Source organism: Lepisosteus platostomus, chromosome 1, assembly GCF_059453375.1.
Source record: "Lepisosteus platostomus isolate fLepPlt1 chromosome 1, fLepPlt1.hap1, whole genome shotgun sequence".
Classification (NCBI taxonomy): Eukaryota; Metazoa; Chordata; class Actinopteri; order Semionotiformes; family Lepisosteidae; genus Lepisosteus; species Lepisosteus platostomus.
The window spans coordinates 42,700,609-42,718,844 of NC_142611.1; the positions used below are offsets into that span (position 1 = coordinate 42,700,609).

Genomic DNA, 18,236 nt, shown 5'->3' on the forward strand with positions numbered 1-18,236 from the left:
ATTTTCCAAGACAGTTCTTCCAAAATACCTTACCAGAATGATTGCTTTGCCAGCTGTATGACATTTGCAGTGGTTTCCACATCAATGTAATCATAGTGCAGTGCAGCAGGGTCTGTTGTCGAGCCTGTTTCTGCCAACAGAACTCCAAGCCACCTGCCCATTCCTTCTGAAGACAAAGCCTGTGGGAAGAGACAGAGAGACACTCAAAGCCCTTTCCTGACTGGGCGTGATGCTCATACTGTACAGAGCTCCAATTAATTTTAATTACAATGAAAACCTCAAAGCACATGTGTACTCTCCTAAAATGAAAACAGCACAGACTTTGGTTTTCAGAGCGTGGAAGTGCATTTCATTCCCCAAAAGACTATATCATTATCAAGCATGCTTGGGGGAATCTTCTTCATTGCAGCGTACTTCAGAAAACAAGAATGGAAAATAACGTAGTGCGTGAAATGCATATTCTGTCATAATACTGTGTTTTCTGCATGAGTACTGCACAAAGATTACAATTTGCTGTTCAGCCAGACTTGAGTTACAAAAATGGCTTTACCCAATGATCCCTACTACACCATGCTATTCATCATAATTATCACTGGTAATTATTTTAACACTCACTTTCTAAGATTGGAAAACTGCTCTTGACTAACCCTAGGGAGAAAAACGAGGCCACTCAGCAAAAGAGCTTGTACAGTCTTACAGAAATGGGAATGTATGAAAATCCAGGCAGCAGTACAATCTCCTGAGGAACTGGCAGTTATGGCAGGAGATGATTCACTGAGACTTTCTTGCAGCAATGGTTAGCAATTCCAAACAAACAGCTCTTTTACCTCCAGCACTGCCACTTCTTGTCCATTACGCAGCAGCCGGAAAGCCAGCGGGTGTTTGGAATCCAGGCCAGGGATGACCTCACAACCTCTGAGTGGGATGGAGGCCATGTGCGTCTTCAGGTCACTCCGGTCCTTGTGGAGAATCAACTGGTTGTCTCTGAGCCGGCACCAGCGCTCCCTCCAGCGGTTATTGGACAGCACGTTCAGGTAACCTGTCATAACAGCCAAACATTTCTTAAATTCTTTACATGACATGACACAAATTTGCTGACTTTATCATTATAGCTCAAGACATAGCTGCGGGGGTGATCAGATTGGAACCCAAGTGCTAGGGATTGGAGAGTCCTGAAGCTTCCAATGATGTCTGAAGGTGGAGGAGTCGAAGCTCTCTGGAGACAGCTGAGGGTGCAGGAATGAGTGGTACTTGAAGTTGCAGCAGAGATAGGCTGGCAACTTACAGCAGGCTGGTGAAGTTGTAGGGATTGCAGCGGAGCAGAGAGAAATGGCTGTGGTCCTGACAGTGGGCTGGTGCAGTGGATGGCTGCCAACTTGTAGCAGACTGGCAAGGCTGTAGAAGTTGCTGGTGAAGCTGAAGAGACTGCAGCAGGCTGGCTGCAGATATGTAGCCGACCAGAGAGGCTGTCGTTGTCGCAGTGGGCTGGGGCGGTGAATGGTTGCCAACTTGTAGCAAACTATATTTGCTATAGAAGTCATAGCAGAGACAGGCTGCCAACTAACAGTAGACTGGCGAGGCTATAGAAATTGCTGGTGAAGCTGAAGAAACTGCAGCAGGCTGGTCTGGAGACTGGCTGTAGCCCACGAGAGAGGCTGCCGTTGTTGCAGTGGGCTGGGGAGGTAGTTGGCTGCCGGTTTATAGTACATCAGAAAAGCTGGAGAAGCTGCAGTGGAGACCCGGTGCCCAGGGAACACTTCAGGGTTAAGCTGCCAGCTGGGTTAGATGACACTGGATCAGCTATCCAAAAAGGATGCGTTAGCACGTCCAGAGGGGAGTGCGGTCTGAGTATTCGCAGTAAGAGATCAATGACAGAGCACCCTTTCAGTAATAATTAAGAGGTGAGTTTAAAGGAATAACTGTGCACCTGATTAGTGGCGAAGCGGGACAGATCAAAAGGCAACCCGACTGCATCCTTGAGCCACAGGACAACTGATATTTCTCGTTTGAATGCTCCTGGTCTCTAACCGCAGGCTATGAGCCGCCACTGGCCCGGAGCGTCACATTTAATAGAATGAATATGAACCATCATACTTGTAAATCGCTATTTTACACTTATGAATATTATGGCATCCTTCATGAGCTTTTGGGTATTAAATTCTTTTAGACCCCCTTTGACTCACACAAGTGAAATAATAGAAACCAATCTATATACAGTATACTCAGTTTACTGTTTCAATGTCTAGTCTATTGAATATAAGGAAAGTCTTGTATATCCACCCTTGTCAGGCCAGTGTATTGTCATGTTTCTTTGCTACAGACAGCAACTGCTATTTGCCTACATACCACAGGTGGGTACGTCCTCCTCTGCGGAAGAGGTCTGCTCATCCGTAGATGGCTTCTTCTTCCCAAGGCCCATTATTTTGGTGATCTTCTTGCCAGTGACTTTACTCACTGGACCCTTTTGATCTGCCTTGGAGTTCTTCTTCCCTTTACCTGGGACAAACAGCAACAACAGAAAAACTGACACATAAATCCAGAGTAAATATTCACTTTGATTAGAATCTAATAGGGGGGGGGGGGAACAAAACCTTGGTTGAGGTTTTTTTTCCATGCAAAGAAGGATTTGGAAGATTAGTTGTGGTTTATCTGAAACTTAAATATTTTTACACAATAAAAAAGGCCTTGAAACCATCACAGTAATCTTCCTTAAATATAATATATAAAGTATATATGACAAAAATATAAAAAAACAAAAGAGGTCTAGGAACAAAAGAGGCTTAAGTATTTTGACTTCACCTCAGGCAACTGCAGCATAGTATGAATCTGTTATGGTTATTTATTTTCCCTTTTAATTCATTTCTGCAACTAAGAGAGACTCCCTTTTGCTCCACTTTTACTTTAAAATACAATACTTAACCATCAGAGGCCTTATAAAAACATTACTGTTGAACAGGAAGCTATAACTTTCCTCTTTTAAAAATGAAACTCAAAATAATTTGAAAGGAGCTGCTTACAATATGCAGTATTGTCTAGAGAGACAAGTAAGGAATAATGGCTACATTTTTCCACAGATATGTTTTGCTGTATTCAAATGGCAAAACGTAAATTCATCTTTTATCATTTTTATTTAATGGTCTGCAGTGGGAGTTGTTTAATGCAGAAGATGAGCTCTAACCAGTAAAGGCAAGAGTGAGGAACTGGATGACCTTGTTCTGTCTTTGGACTAGATCATTACAGAACCCAAGAAAATCAAAAAGTGTTTCACAATGATACTCTCGTTGGGAAAATTTGGAACAAATCAGGAGAAAGACAAGATAGACTGTTAACATATTTTAACAGTTTTTTCCAACTCTTGGCCTATACCAATTTTTAATTTTAATGTAATTCCCTTCCTTTGTTCTGAAATAATGTTGTTTCACAAACTAATTTCACATTTTAAATGTTAAAATATTATTTTTACTCAATTTACCTTTATCATATTATTTTCAGTAATTCAAAACTATAAGTGTTCAAAACTATGTATTTAAAATACATTTAATCAAATAAATAAATTACATACATGAGTATACATTTTAATGAAGATTGAATACATTCGTTCCAGATTAAGTACAACAGGTCAGAAGAAAAACAGAAGTACTGTACATAAGTATGTGGAAACCATTCTTGGCAGTTTGCCTTTAACTGTGGTTTGGTTGCTAAGTGAGACATCTTGAATACTAAATTAATTTTAATTACACAGAGCTGATATGTTGAGTTACAGGCCAGATAAAGTACTCAGACTAGTGTGACTGATAATACATTTCTACCTAGTTTCATGAAATACCTGACATTAAATTGTACGCATTTAAACTTTTGAAACAACAAACGTGCCATTAAAGTATTACTTAAGTTGGCTTCAGTTATCCGAAATAATGAAGGATGACTAATTCATAGATTTAAGAAGATCATTTTGTTTTACATAATAATCCCACACCTTTAGAGATTCCCCTGGTTACTAAAGACTCCACCATAATATCACAGCATTTTCCAAGGTTTTATTATTAGAACTATTCACTGGTACGGAGAAAAAAAATCCAAAACAGAAACTTCAGTTTTGAGTCCCGCAGAACTGCCAGTGGAGGAGAGATAAAAATGGTTAAACTAATTTGATTACTTAAAATCTGTAGAATTCCAAGATACTATAATAAATAGAAAAACATTTTTTTTACTTTAGAAATATTCCTGTACAAACATATTGTGTGCTACACCAAAAACCAGTACTTATAATTTTTACTGTTATTAGGAAAGGATACCGCAGGTAATTGTCATTTTTACTGTTCACTGCCAAAGAGAGAGAAGAAGTGACTGATGCCATTCATATTGTGACTTGTCTGAGAGTCTCCTGTTCAAAGTTTTACCAGTGGCCACCACTAAAGAGTCATTCCAAAGATCCCCTCTAGGGGGCAACAGCACAAAATGTTTAGTAGATCACCCCAAACACAAGTGACAGTCAATAACCAGAAAAGAGCAGTAATTCAAATGCAACCTTAACTATAATTTGATTCATTCAAAACCCTTGTCTTTTTACTAAGTGTAACAATGCACCTTATGAATACAAACACAAGTCTTCACTTATCCAGATGTTTTATTTTGATACTAATATTATTATTCTAATAAAATGTATTCAAAATAAAAGGTCTGGGTCTCTATAAACATTATATAAATTACAGAAGAGTTTTACTCAGACAGGAACAAAAACAGAGGGATATTACAAGAAATGATTTGTTCTTCTGTAATACTACCATAGGATAAAAGCAATGCACATTGTATTATCACCCTGAAAATGTAATCAAAGGAACTTATATATTTATTTTCATAAATAGTTAATTTTGATGTAGATTTCTTAAAAGTAAATTTTAATAATAGTCAATCCAAAACACTTTGATTCTAAGGGGGAACACAACAGCCACAAACTCCTACTCTCTTTCGAAGACTGCAGTTTTGGGTGGTTAAAGAACATTCAAAGCTCATAATGTAATCATGAAGTTTAGATTAAAACCAAACACAGTTTCACTGTTTATTTTCTGCTCTTTTCCATTGGTGAAGCTTCATTGTCAAATAACCAGGCATGATTTAGTTCAAATCCTACAATCATGGTAAAATAGATGTCTCTCACACCAAACTTGAAATGCCCTATTGAGAATGGTGCTTTGTTTAATGCAGATAATTTGTAGTCAGAGCATGTTCTATTAGTTTAAAATACAAACTGGCTGACCTCTGAGCACAGCACTCAAGGATATGTTATATTTAAATGATACTTCTGATTCCATAAAATTAATCCAGACATGGTTGTTAAATAGAACCAGATCACAAGATGACTAAAGAAAGTTGACTGATTAGGACATGCATGACTTAAACTGTCAATGTTCTCTGCAGAAAACCTTAGACATAAACATAAGCTTTTTTTCATTAAAAAGCATGTTGTACCACAATACTCCTGCTTCTTCATTTAGTCATCGTCTCAAAGCTCTGCAGTTAGATCACAACAGTTACAGTACGTGTTACTTCTACACCTGAATTACTTCTAGACAAACTACCAAAACAAGTCACCAGAAAAGAATATAGCCTATGATACAGGCCACCATTAGAGGGTTTAATCAGACATGTCCCCTGACTAGACTACAGTATCTCATACTGTGTTCCACATCCATTATGTTAGCCAGAGCTCTATCGCAAGAACAGATGCAGTGAGCAAAGGTATGTTCTTGTGGTGTCACTGTTGAATTTCATCCTCCCACAGGCTAATATGTCCCTGAGTGAACCTTGCAATAATTAATGGCCACTGTGGCACAAGAGCCAGGATCTCTGTCAGTCTGTCAGTCATGGGCATATGGCATGAACTCAAATACGTAGTGAACTCTTGCAGGATATTTCTGCACATTTGCTGTCTGCTCATTCACGACAGATGTGATCTAAGACGATCACAGCTGAAATGTGTTTACTGTCATAAAATATGTCCATTTACGTGAATAGCCAAATTATTACAACAGCGTACATATATTGTACATTATTTAGTAGTTATGTTCAGCATATTCTCTGTAATGTCTCGGATTAAATTTAATACATATGGTTTTACCTTACATATTCAATTAATAAATGAATTAACTATCAACTGGGTTTCTATCAAAATGAATGAAGCATCTACAGATACGGTACTACATAAACTTCACTGAATATCCATGGATGATTCATTATACTTCAAATAATTGTTAATTAGTTATTAATAGAACTTTTAAACCTTTTGTCTTTACATCATCCAATTGAAAGTAAAATGGAAGTGCATTTCAATCAGTTCTTTAAGCAAAGGAGCAAAGGGTTGTGGCAGTATGAATACATTTATAGATTACACTAAGAACATTTACAGTGTTTTTTATCCTTCTACACAGAGCACGGACTAATTACACTTATTCAGAAATTGTAATGAAGTCATCTGTGACATTGGTTACTAGAAGAAGAGCAAAACAATGGTTTGTTTTTTTCAAATGTCTTACCAGTGCTTACACATAGCTCTGAATTCTCTCATGGAAAGTTTGGTATTGGTTGGTTTATATGGTTTTTGAGAGGCATCCTTTCTTTAACTTACAGATATTCTTTGTTTTGTATATCTGTGGCACATTCAGCCACAAATGCTGCTTAACAGAACATTCATCCATGAGTGCCAAACGATTTAATGTTTCATTTAAAATGTATAATGAAGAGTCAGCTGTTCTTACGGTTAGTGCAATTATTATTATGGTTCTCAGGCATAGACACTTAGCTAAAGAATTGAATCTGTTACACAGGTTACCTTGCTCTTTACCATCAGCAATGCCATTTTCAACGTTCCACTCCCCATCAGAACTTGGCCTGTCACAAGATGATTTCTGCAATGGTAAAGAATGTTTATGGGCAGATGAGAAAGTGCTTAAACATCACCCTGAAAAGAATCCATACCATCTGTCAAAAACATAGTATACATATAATTAGGCTGTTTTCTTTGCCAGCTTCAAAATAGTAAAAGATGAAAATTTCAAATGTTACATGCAGGGTGTTATTTGTGAACCTTAGTCATACGTTTTTCACGTAAAATCCATTTTTAACTTAATAATGGTGGGAATATGCTCAGGATATCTCCATTTTGAGGCTACGTATTTAAATTTTTCCTCTTTCCCATTTCTGAGGATGCATTTTGCAGACATTTAATCATATCACAAGCATTTCCCACATAACTTTTTTATTCCAGTTTCATCGTCAAGCTTCTGTACTCATACTAAGATGTACAAAAAGGTTCTTTTAAAGAACCTTAATTAATCAAAAGCTCTCACACCTACACTGTGGCAAGCGGTATCGCACTATTAAAGCACGGACCACTAGGCTTAAGAAAAGCTTCTACCCTACTGCAATACACATCCTTAACAGCTAAATGCAATTCTCAGACTCAAATTCACATCTGCACTTTGCACTTTTTGCATGGACTACCATGTTTTTTTTAACTACCACTACCATATATATTGTTCTGATTATTACTTATTATGTTTATAATATACTGTCTTCATTGTGTGGCGTTGTCTGTCTTACTGTATCGTCTGCTGTACCCTGTACATTCTGAGAGATCGGTATGAATAAAAATTCAAATTTTCAATGTACATTCCAATAAACTCCTCTACTCTAAAGCGTTTTATGGAACATCAGCCCTTCCCGGTTTTCACCTTTTCCAGTTCAGCTTTGTGCACTGGAGAACTGGAGGCTCCATCTGAGTCGATCACTCCATTGCTGTTGTAACAAACATCCTTAATGACCTTAAAAAGAACAAACATGAAAACAAAGACTTCAAGCTCAGAAAACAAAAGCATGGGAAATCATATACTGCAATGTAGATTTTAGACCTACCCTGGGCTCAATTTGATTAATGCGTATTAGGTTTTAGCAAGAGACATGCAATGACATGTACAATACATGCTGTACAGAAAGAGAGAAAAACTCAACAAAAGAAGCGAAAGTAGGTTCAGAGTTGTTGCATGCTGAGATAATTGTAAATTATTCTAAAATTTCATAGCCACACGGAGTGAGGCCAGGATTCAGACATGCAACAACTCATAGTCATATAACATTTAAAGTCATTTGGGGACTTCCACGCATTCCTAGAGTTTTGCCCTGTGTCACATCAGTCTTCTCAAGCCACAGACAATGGCTGTCAAGTTTTCAGCATTTGCTCTCACCACACTCAGTTGGCTTTGCCAATGACTTTCTTTAATGGAACTTGCAGATAGATTAGAGGCTAAAGCTCCTTGGCATGGTTGGCACTGTCATGTGTTTTAGGAAAAATTATAAAACCTCGCAAAAAAAAATGTTTCCCTTTTCCGGAAAACCATAACAAATTTAAGAGAAAGGGATCCTGAATACAAATAGCAATGCAGATTGCACAGGCTTTTTGTGATTAGGTTTTCCTTGGTGTAATTAAGATGCAATTTATTTTCTCAAAGCAATTTCCTCTCATTTCAACCTTCCTCCTTTAAACAGTTCTCACGTAAGCTATTTATCACAGCCTTTACTTTGTGCCATAACAATGCAATTAACAGCAAAGAAAATACTGATAAAATTTGGAGTATATTTCTGTGAGAAAGTAAGCTTCAGTACTTTACATAAATAAATGCCAGGGCTGAATGTAGAATTATTAGAAACATGGACTAATATGACATTTTATGAAACAGCAAAAACAAGCCATATGCCAAACCATGAGCAGTATGACCTTCTGGGGTCATGCATACGCATACAGCTCAGCTTTCCTTTCAACAGCTTTCAGATGATTCTATTTCCCAACAGCACCCTTTCATGGTTTTAGTTAGAAAAATTACAATTCTTAAGTTTCATGTCTGTTTTAAAGGCTTAAAAAACATTTCTGCATTTTCAGAGCTCAAAACAATTATTGTTTGTTTTGCTCTAGCATGTTTCATGTAATTACATGAAATTAGGTTTATACAACACCTTCTTTACAAAGAGAAACAAACAGGCTTTGCTCCTTGCTATGTTTTGTTGTCTTGTCTATCCTATTATTACAAAGCAAACAGTTTCTCGGAGATGGGAATATTTGCAAGAGTAAGGAAATAAGGATGTAAGCAAACAAACACATGTAACACGTGCAAAGTACAAATATTCCTTACAGTCTAACTTTGTCAAACTCTTTTTAAACATAAAAGATGACAGCTTCAGCTGTTCAACACCTAGGCCTAATGCAACACCTAGGTTTAATTTACCTCATGTTCAGCTGAACCTCTGTGTGTGCTCTAGTGTTTGAATTTGGATGAGTTAGTCCTTTTATTCAGATTCTGTTTTTGATTACATTTTGGATTTCATTCACTGGACCCTGCACCTTGTGTAAAAAATGGACTCTAAATTCTCTCTGGGTTTCAAGCACCTCTCAGCAGCCTCACTTACCTTTTGGCCTTCTCTTTCTTCTATGGCCTGAAAAAGGACTTTCCTACCCTCTCTTTCTTCTATTAGCCACCTACAAGCATCTCTTTCTACCAGACCTTCCACATGGGGACTATGTGACACTTTGCCCAAGACCTTGACTAAATATACATCATGTAGCCACATATCATTGCATGTAGCTGCCTATGGTTACGTGAAAGAAGGTTGTAAGACAAACTTATACCATCAGCACAATGGTTGTTTTTTTTCCCCGTTGTACCGAACAGCAAACTCTGACAAAGATCCTAATGATACTGTCAATTTACAGTCGTCACACACAGTGTGAACATGCAACAAAGAGTGACATCAAACCAGTCACAGTCTCACAATGTGTATAGCACAGCCACCACACAGAAAACAGCAACAGCAAACAGGTCCCATCACAATGCCTGTATCTCACCAGGCCTGCTGAGTTCAGGGCAGGTCCCCAGACTCTGAGCGAGGCTCATAAAAGAAGAGGAACAAGGAAAGGGCAGCATGCTTTGCTCCACAAGAGCGATATGAAAGGGAGAGCTAGGAAAGAGGTAGAAGAGTCAGTTAAATCACAAACCATAAAAAAACAACAACAGCTCACTGAGGTTGTTCAGTTCAAAAAGTTGCCCGACTTCACTGGCATCTGTTTTTGGATGAGCTAGCAAAAGATGAATGGTTGAGCCAAATCTATTCCGGTTGGTCTGCATGACTTTGTAGGTTTGGATGAACCCTTTAGGCTTTAACTGCCCAGAAAGTGACAATGATGAAAAAAGCAGCTTTTAGGAGAAAGTTTAGGCTTCAGCCAATTTATGCCATTTTGCACTATTCTTCCACTAATGTGGAATCACACATTTCCTTATAATCAGGAAAATCCATTTGTTAATCATGTCACCTCGCTACAATACCTTGAATGAGTGCATCACAAGCTTCCTTCAAATTCTGCATATGCACCATCAAGCAGTTTGCCATTTCAAACATAGCAAGTGTTTTCCATACTCCTTTACTACAGAAAAAGCTTCAACACGAGGAGTGATTCCATTATTGACAACACTGGGAGCACATACTACTCTTAGCAGAGAATCTCAATCACAGCAATCTCTTGACAAAGCCCAGGCTAGTTGTACCTGAACTGCAAAGATCAGTCTATGATCTAGGTGAGAACCTCTGCTAGTTGAGCCACACTGCAAAAATATTTTAAAACAACATTTAACAGAGAAATTAAAAAATACTGCCAAGTCATGGCCTAATCCATATTATATATGCTTGAAGACACATTAAACCAATTTGGACTAATTAGTATAACATTAAGTTGTTAAATTTAAAAAGAAAGGGAAACTCTATTCATTTTAGGCTATCTGACTGCAGGTTCTGTTTTCTTTTATAAAAAAAATCAGAACTGTTGTCTGATTTTGAAGATACCCAGGTAGCCTGAAATAGGAAAAGCTTTATTTAGTTAATGTTTTTATTTAGCAATACATATCAAAGAAAGAAATTTAAAGATACAGTTAAGTACAGTAAATGTAGATGGTTTAGGTCTGGGTTTGCTACATTGAAGGTTATACTATACATCTGTTTTTGGAAACCTGGTGCTTATTAAACACTGGAAGAATGTATAATGAACCCCTCTCCCATCTTTGTTGAATAAGTGTTTTAGGTATTTTAAAATATAATTATTTCAACCTAAATATTCTAATTTCACAGCATTTTCTGCACACACCAAATGTACAATTTCTTACTTTTTTCAATAACAAGAAGCATAACACATAATGAAGGTCACGATTAAACTCATATGCTTTTAGCCTAAGATGGAAAGAACACACTTTTTCCAAGACATATTATAGCAACACATCCAAACACATCTAATCTTTTGGCTTAATGATGATTTCAAACACCCTCAGGATTAATATATTTTTGCTTTACAGTATGTTTAAGATGTAGGAAACAAATGTGAAGCACATCCAAATTCATTCCGAATGTAATAAATCTGCCGATAACTGGTGGGGTTGATTGTGTTGCTGCTTATGAAAAACAGAGAAAAAGCACTTACTTGGTCTTCACTGCTATTTAATCAGTGCTTTTTAAAAACTCTGACACTGACATTGACATTGGTTTAGTTTTGACATTGGTAGAGTAATATATTAATTAAATCTGTATCTCTTTGAGTACTTGCTGCACAGTTGCACACATTTCCAAGCAAAAATCAATTAACTAAACATACAGTACATCTAGTTACTACATGGAAAAAAAACTCAGGAAACAAATTGTCAGCTAAGTCTACACCAACATTTTCTTTCACAATCAATTCTTTATGGAACCATGGTCTTAGCACTATTTACAAATTTAACAATAAGGCTTTTGATTTACCAGATTTGAAGTATTATGGTCATTATAAACTGGATTCCAAGGATTCACATTCAATGATGAACTAGGAACAAATCTGACAATATCACATAAAATTTGTGTGATACATAAACCCTGTTCAAAACATTAAGCAAAAGTGGTACTGCTCTCCTTTGAAGGCTAATATATACAGTGCCTTGCGAAAGTATTCGGCCCCCTTGAACTTTTCAACCTTTTGCCACATTTCAGGCTTCAAACATAAAGATATAAATTTTTTATTTTATGTGAAGAATCACCAACAAGTGGGACACAATTGTGAAGTGGAACGAAATCTATTGGATTTTTGAAACTTTTTTAACTAATAAAAAAATGAAAAGTGGGGCGTGCAAAATTATTCGGCCCCCTTGCGTTAATACTTTGTAGAGCCACCTTTTGCTGCGATTACAGCTGCAAGTCGCTTGGGGTATGTCTCTATCAGTTTTGCACATCGAGAGACTGAAATTCTTGCCCATTCTTCCTTGCAAAACAGCTTGAGCTCAGTGAGGTTGGATGGAGAGCGTTTGTGAACAGCAGTTTTCAGCTCTTTCCACAGATTCTCGATTGGATTCAGGTCTGGACTTTGACTTGGCCATTCAAACACCTGGATACGTTTATTTGTGAACCATTCCTTTGTAGATTTTGCTGTATGTTTGGGATCATTGTCTTGTTGGAAGATAAATCTCCGTCCCAGTTTCAGGTCTTTTGCAGACTCCAACAGGTTTTCATCCAGAATGGTCCTGTATTTGGCTGCATCCATCTTCCCCTCAATTTTAACCATCTTCCCTGTCCCTGCTGAAGAAAAGCAGGCCCAAACCATGATGCTGCCACCACCATGTTTGACAGTGGGGATGGTGTGTTGAGGGTGATGAGCTGTGTTGCTTTTACGCCAAACATATCGTTTTGCATTGTGGCCAAAAAGCTCGATTTTGGTTTCATCTGACCAGAGCACCTTCTTCCACATGTTTGGGGTGTCTCCCAGGTGGCTTGTGGCAAACTTTAGACGAGACTTTTTATGGATATCTTTGAGAAATGGCTTTCTTCTTGCCACTCTTCCATAAAGGCCAGATTTGTGCAGTGTAAGACTGATTGTTGTCCTATGGACAGACTCTCCCACCTCAGCTGTAGTTCTCTGCAGTTCATCCAGAGTGATCATGGGCCTCTTGGCTGCATCTCTGATCAGTCTTCTCCTTGTCTGAGCTGAAAGTTTAGAGGGACGGCCAGGTCTTGGTAGATTTGCAGTGGTCTGATACTCCTTCCATTTCAAGATGATCGCTTGCACAGTGCTCCTTGGGATGTTTGAAGCTTGGGAAATCTTTTTGTATCCAAATCCGGCTTTAAACTTCTCCACAACAGTATTACGGACCTGCCTGGTGTGTTCCTTGGTCTTCATGATGCTCTCTGCGCTTTCAACAGAACCTTGAGACTATCACAGAGCAGGTGCATTTATACAGAGACTTGATTACACACAGGTGGATTCTATTTATCACCATCAGTCATTTAGGACAACATTGGATCATTCAGAGATCCTCGCTGAACTTCTGGAGTGAGTTTGCTGCACTGAAAGTAAAGGGGTCGAATAATTTTGCACGCCCCACTTTTCATTTTTTTATTAGTTAAAAAAGTTTCAAAAATCCAATAGATTTCGTTCCACTTCACAATTGTGTCCCACTTGTTGGTGATTCTTCACATAAAATAAAAAATTTATATCTTTATGTTTGAAGCCTGAAATGTGGCAAAAGGTTGAAAAGTTCAAGGGGGCCGAAAACTTTCGCAAGGCACTGTATATATATTTAAATAACCTGAAGTCCATTATCATGAAAGGGAAAAAAAGGAAAACAAAATGGTGCCAATGTTGCAAGACAACATCAATCTTAAGGTAAATTCTAGATAAAACACATGACAAGTGTGCGCCAGAGTACACTTTTTCAGAATAATTCTGTGACATTGGTAACCTACTGTATATAAGTGATATACCATGATTTAAAATATTAAGAGCACACTTTACAGTTTTCTTTGCAAAAGGACAAAGGGACCAGCAGGTAATATGCTGCACAGAATTCCACCCAGTGTATAAATGGAAATAAATTCTAAACTTGTAACATGTCTTCTATGTATTGACACAGCCATGGCCCTAAAGAAATAGTTTAAGATTGTATATCAGTTTAAATCTGTCTTTCAATTAAGTGTTAGAGGGCAGGCTAATAACTGTCACACTGAGTGTAGCCCTCCCATTTCCATGGCGAAACCTTGAAAACGATGAGGTCAAGTCACTGTACTGTACCTTCAGCCACTCCTCTGCCTGCTCCTTGCTCTGTACTGCCAGAACCAGTGCGTCTGCTCCTTGGTGGGTGATTTTCAGCTCGTGCTTCTTCTTTTTGCCATCTTTGGGGATGTGAGTGATGCTGCACCCTGTGAGAACGAGCTCCATTTGCGGAGTTTGGTCTTTCGAAGATTTATAGCACTGTTAACAATAATAATAAAAAATAAATTCAATTAAGTGAACGAGCAAATGACGTTCAGAAAGATTTAGATAAATTCAAGCCTGGGCAAACAACTAGCAGATGACATGTAATGTAGACATGTTCAGAGTATTATATGCAGGTAGCAAAAACTTAAGTGTAGATTTCAAATGGGGGAACACTGAGCTTAAATTGAGTACTTATCAGCAGCTTACAGCAATGCATCCATTTTCTAACCACTTTAGGGGAGCCGAAGCCTATCCCAGTAAGCAACAAGCATACGGCAAAATGCAACCCGGATGGCATAACAGTCAATCGTAGGGCACACACTTACACCAGGGCCAATTTTCCCAGAAGCCATACTATGTCTTTGGACTGTAGGAGTAAACTGGAGCAAACCCATACGAGCACGAGATACCATACAAAGTCTACGCACCCCAGATAAAGAATTGAACCCGGTTCCCCAGTACTCCGAGGCAGCAATGCTAACCACTGCGCCACCCCAACCAGCTACCTATTAGATAGGAGTCATGTCTTCCAGACAAGGTAGGGGAGCAATAAATATGGCAAACAAAATATTAGGGAATCCAATTATAAGTGTAGAAATCAAGGGATGGGATTTAGATAAAGAGGAGTTTGAACAGCCTGCTCTCATTTGTTCTTGCAAAAAGCAGAAGCAAGAGTCCCTGAAGACGATATCTAATAATTTCTACGGCAGGCACATCTGTCGTTTTCTCACTGTGAGTGGAAATTGATTCACGCTGTGCGTTCAAGAACAAAACATGGTTATATGTCCATAGTAACATTACAGGTTGCACTCGGGAAATATGACAATAATTACACTCAGAAAAGGGTGGAATAATAAACAAAGTTTCTTGTACTGTATATATAATTTAGTGGTGATTTAAGTGAACTAAGCTCTAGCTCAGGTAGTAAGCTACATTAGGTGAGTTTCAGATGATACCCAAGCAATCAAAATAGAAGCAGGAAATGACATTCAGAAAGATTTAGATAAATTCAAGCCTGGGCAAACAACTAGCGGATGACATGTAATTTAGATAATTGAATTAATCCAAATCTTTCTGAATGTCATTTGCTGCTTCTATTGTGATTGTTTGGGTATCATCTGAAACTCAGCTAGCTTACTACCTAGCTTACGAGTCTAGTTCACTTAAATGAATTTTTATATACTCTATGTACAATAACTCTCTGGAGCAGACATTCCATCTTCATTTTAAAGTCCCTGCAGTATTGGGTAGACATGAAGGAGCAGAGACAGGTTCCCCTGGCAGATACATGAGCATTTGAGTGGTGTAACGTTATGCTATATAACGCATGGAGGCCTGTGAGCCCACAGCAGCCTACATTTTATGCCAGTTAGAACGTCATACCAGGAGCTTGTTGTCTTTGATGAGACAGAGCAGCTTGGTCCACTGTCCAAAGCGCTTCTTGCGCAACAGGAAGGCACAGATGCGAGCATCTTTGACCAGGTCCATGGAGGCCTCCTCTGAGGGCCACTGGTGCCTCATCTTCTGCCCCTTCCCATCCTCCTCTTCCTCATCATACGACTCGTATGAGCTACTCATAGCGTCCGAGTCATAATCTTGAAAAGGGAAGAAGAACACAACGACTATTAACAAATCATTAACAAACGAACAACAGTTTGCCTATATAAAATATTGTTTGTATTTTCACACAGCCAAGGATGGTAAATTAGTTTTGAAAGAAAGCTCAGTTTCATTATTTAAAGACTGCACTTTCATTATTGTCTTAAAGTATGTATGTTCTGCTCATAATAAACAATACAATTACATTAGTCCTTAATTTTCCATTTTATGCAATCTATATTATTTTTTACCCACATCACGGATTGTATAGCATACTAAAATATTAAGCCCTTTTTACTTCTTAAGTACTAGTAAAAAATATCTATATTTTGTCAGACCAAAAACTGCTTTTCTGCTTCCATATTCCACAGAAAATGCAATCAGAGCGATAATATTACACAAAAACAAAAAGGAGGTTTAAAATAGCATATTCTCTAGCAATGTGCAGCCCACTGAATAAACATGGTTAGCATATCATGTGTTTCAGTGCAGCTGGCACTCACGAGAGGTGATGTATTCAGGGGCTTTCCCAGGGCTTAGAGGAACAGCTTCTTCATAATAACCCTCCGGGAGGGAGGAGCTGGGTAATGGTGGCGGCCCATTGTCTGGGGGCTGAAAGACAGAAGCAATATGAAGCCATGACAATCTGTGTGGCACTACTGCAAAGGCATTGGAAATAATAAAGAAAATGTAAGGAATGTTTGGATAAAAATAAGGTATATAAATTATCTCTGCAGTAAAGCAGTTCTGAAAATACTCAATGCAACAAAAGCACTTTCAAAACTAAGAACGTTTTAGCTGCTTTCCCATCTACAGTATACATTTGCGTTGTTAATTTTTGTTTATATGATTTCAATTACCTCCTAACTCATCGATAACTGAAGATTAGGGAAAACAGATCAAAACTGAATGGCTTATATTTGAATCTTTTTTTTTAATTTGATGACTTGATGAACATATCAAAAATGCAATTTTTGTATTATCTGACCATAAGATATGGTTCTGATAATAAAGATATAGCCAACTGATTTTGTGGTTTTCCCTCACATGGGTTTCTTTCTCCAGCCATAAAAACCACATTCATGCAGGCAACATCATATGATGTTTTTTTGACACTTTGTATCTTGAATATGCTACTTTGTTGCCTTTGGATATATGGTGTCCTTGTTACGTCCTGAACCAATTGTTTCAAAGCCAGTTGTCAAACAGTTACAGTGTAATGTAGCAGATTCAACTTTTTTGTGGACTCTTTTATAACTATCCTCCAACTTGCAAAGGTAAATCTCCATTTGCTTGCAGTCTCCGAGGAGCTCTCTGACTTTACCCATGATGATACTGCCACTACTTAATATCTTCCTTGTGTTTTGTGTTTTTTATTCCTTAGGGAAACAGTAAACTTTCAGGGGCCTCTATACAGTTCTGAGGCTTACAGTACATCTATACTTCCAAACAGCAGAATGTTTTTGGTGTATTTGGTGAATTTGATTCAAAGGAATATTGTATGAATATTGAGATGTGAATAAATATAACCCTCATGCTCTCTAAAAGTAATTATTTATGACAAAGCTGTGATCTGTACAGTGTTATTACGATTTCATTTACATATATTTAGTAACATTTTGAGAATTATGTAGCTTTTACATACAATTTCAATCTGCAACTCATTTTTCAATATTCATCTATATTTAAGATTAATCAGTAACACTACTCGATAATAGTATCTCAGATTTCTAACAAATTCAAAAGATCATAAAATTCAATTAAGATACAATAGGATTCTTTTAACTTTTTACAAATTTAAAAGCTGCTTGCAACTTCACCTGTTACTTGTTAGCTGTTTCTTTTGTCTGAGGCCTACTAGAGAAATTACTGTAAAAACAGATCTGATCCAAACCTACATATGTACAAGAGCTGTTGCCAGCAACAGCCAGAGAGAAAAGCTACTGCCAACTGAAGTAGTGACAAACACTTTTTTCATTTTTTTCCTATCACCATCATATTCTTCTTTCTTCCTCAATTACTGCACACATTTTTGAGAATGTCTATCAAACAAACAATATTTATCTACTATACATTTGCATGTTACTGCTCCTAAGAACTGCATAATTAGAAAGACCTACAGCCAGGGTGCAGGAAGCTAGCTGTACAACTCCACTGTTACTACAACAGTGAGAGTTACACTTTATTTTGTGCAAAATTTAGATCTTATTTTTAAAGAAACACTGCCAGCTAAACCACGGTCTTCTGTTTGGTCCTCTAAAACTACCCTACTGGATTCCATAGCTTATAACAGAGGACATTTAGAAAATAAATTGTAGTCTTTCAG

At 37.7% G+C, this 18,236-nt stretch overlaps 1 protein-coding gene across 3 annotated transcripts in view; it reads right to left on the bottom strand.

The window, feature by feature from the left end:
- The window catches only part of afap1 (actin filament associated protein 1), a 108,880-nt gene that overhangs the window by 10,802 nt on the left and 79,842 nt on the right, over positions 1 to 18,236 (bottom strand). For all 3 annotated transcript variants that reach the window (XM_088629283.1, XM_088629273.1, XM_088629291.1), the window contains exons 4-11: positions 16,414 to 16,522; positions 15,695 to 15,906; positions 14,126 to 14,305; positions 7,731 to 7,820; positions 6,830 to 6,905; positions 2,347 to 2,496; positions 828 to 1,039; positions 34 to 179 (exon numbers count right to left, since the gene is read on the bottom strand). In XM_088629283.1, the coding sequence (XP_088485409.1) occupies positions 34 to 179; positions 828 to 1,039; positions 2,347 to 2,496; positions 6,830 to 6,905; positions 7,731 to 7,820; positions 14,126 to 14,305; positions 15,695 to 15,906; positions 16,414 to 16,522 (1,175 nt within the window). The remainder of the gene's footprint in view (positions 1 to 33; positions 180 to 827; positions 1,040 to 2,346; positions 2,497 to 6,829; positions 6,906 to 7,730; positions 7,821 to 14,125; positions 14,306 to 15,694; positions 15,907 to 16,413; positions 16,523 to 18,236) is intronic.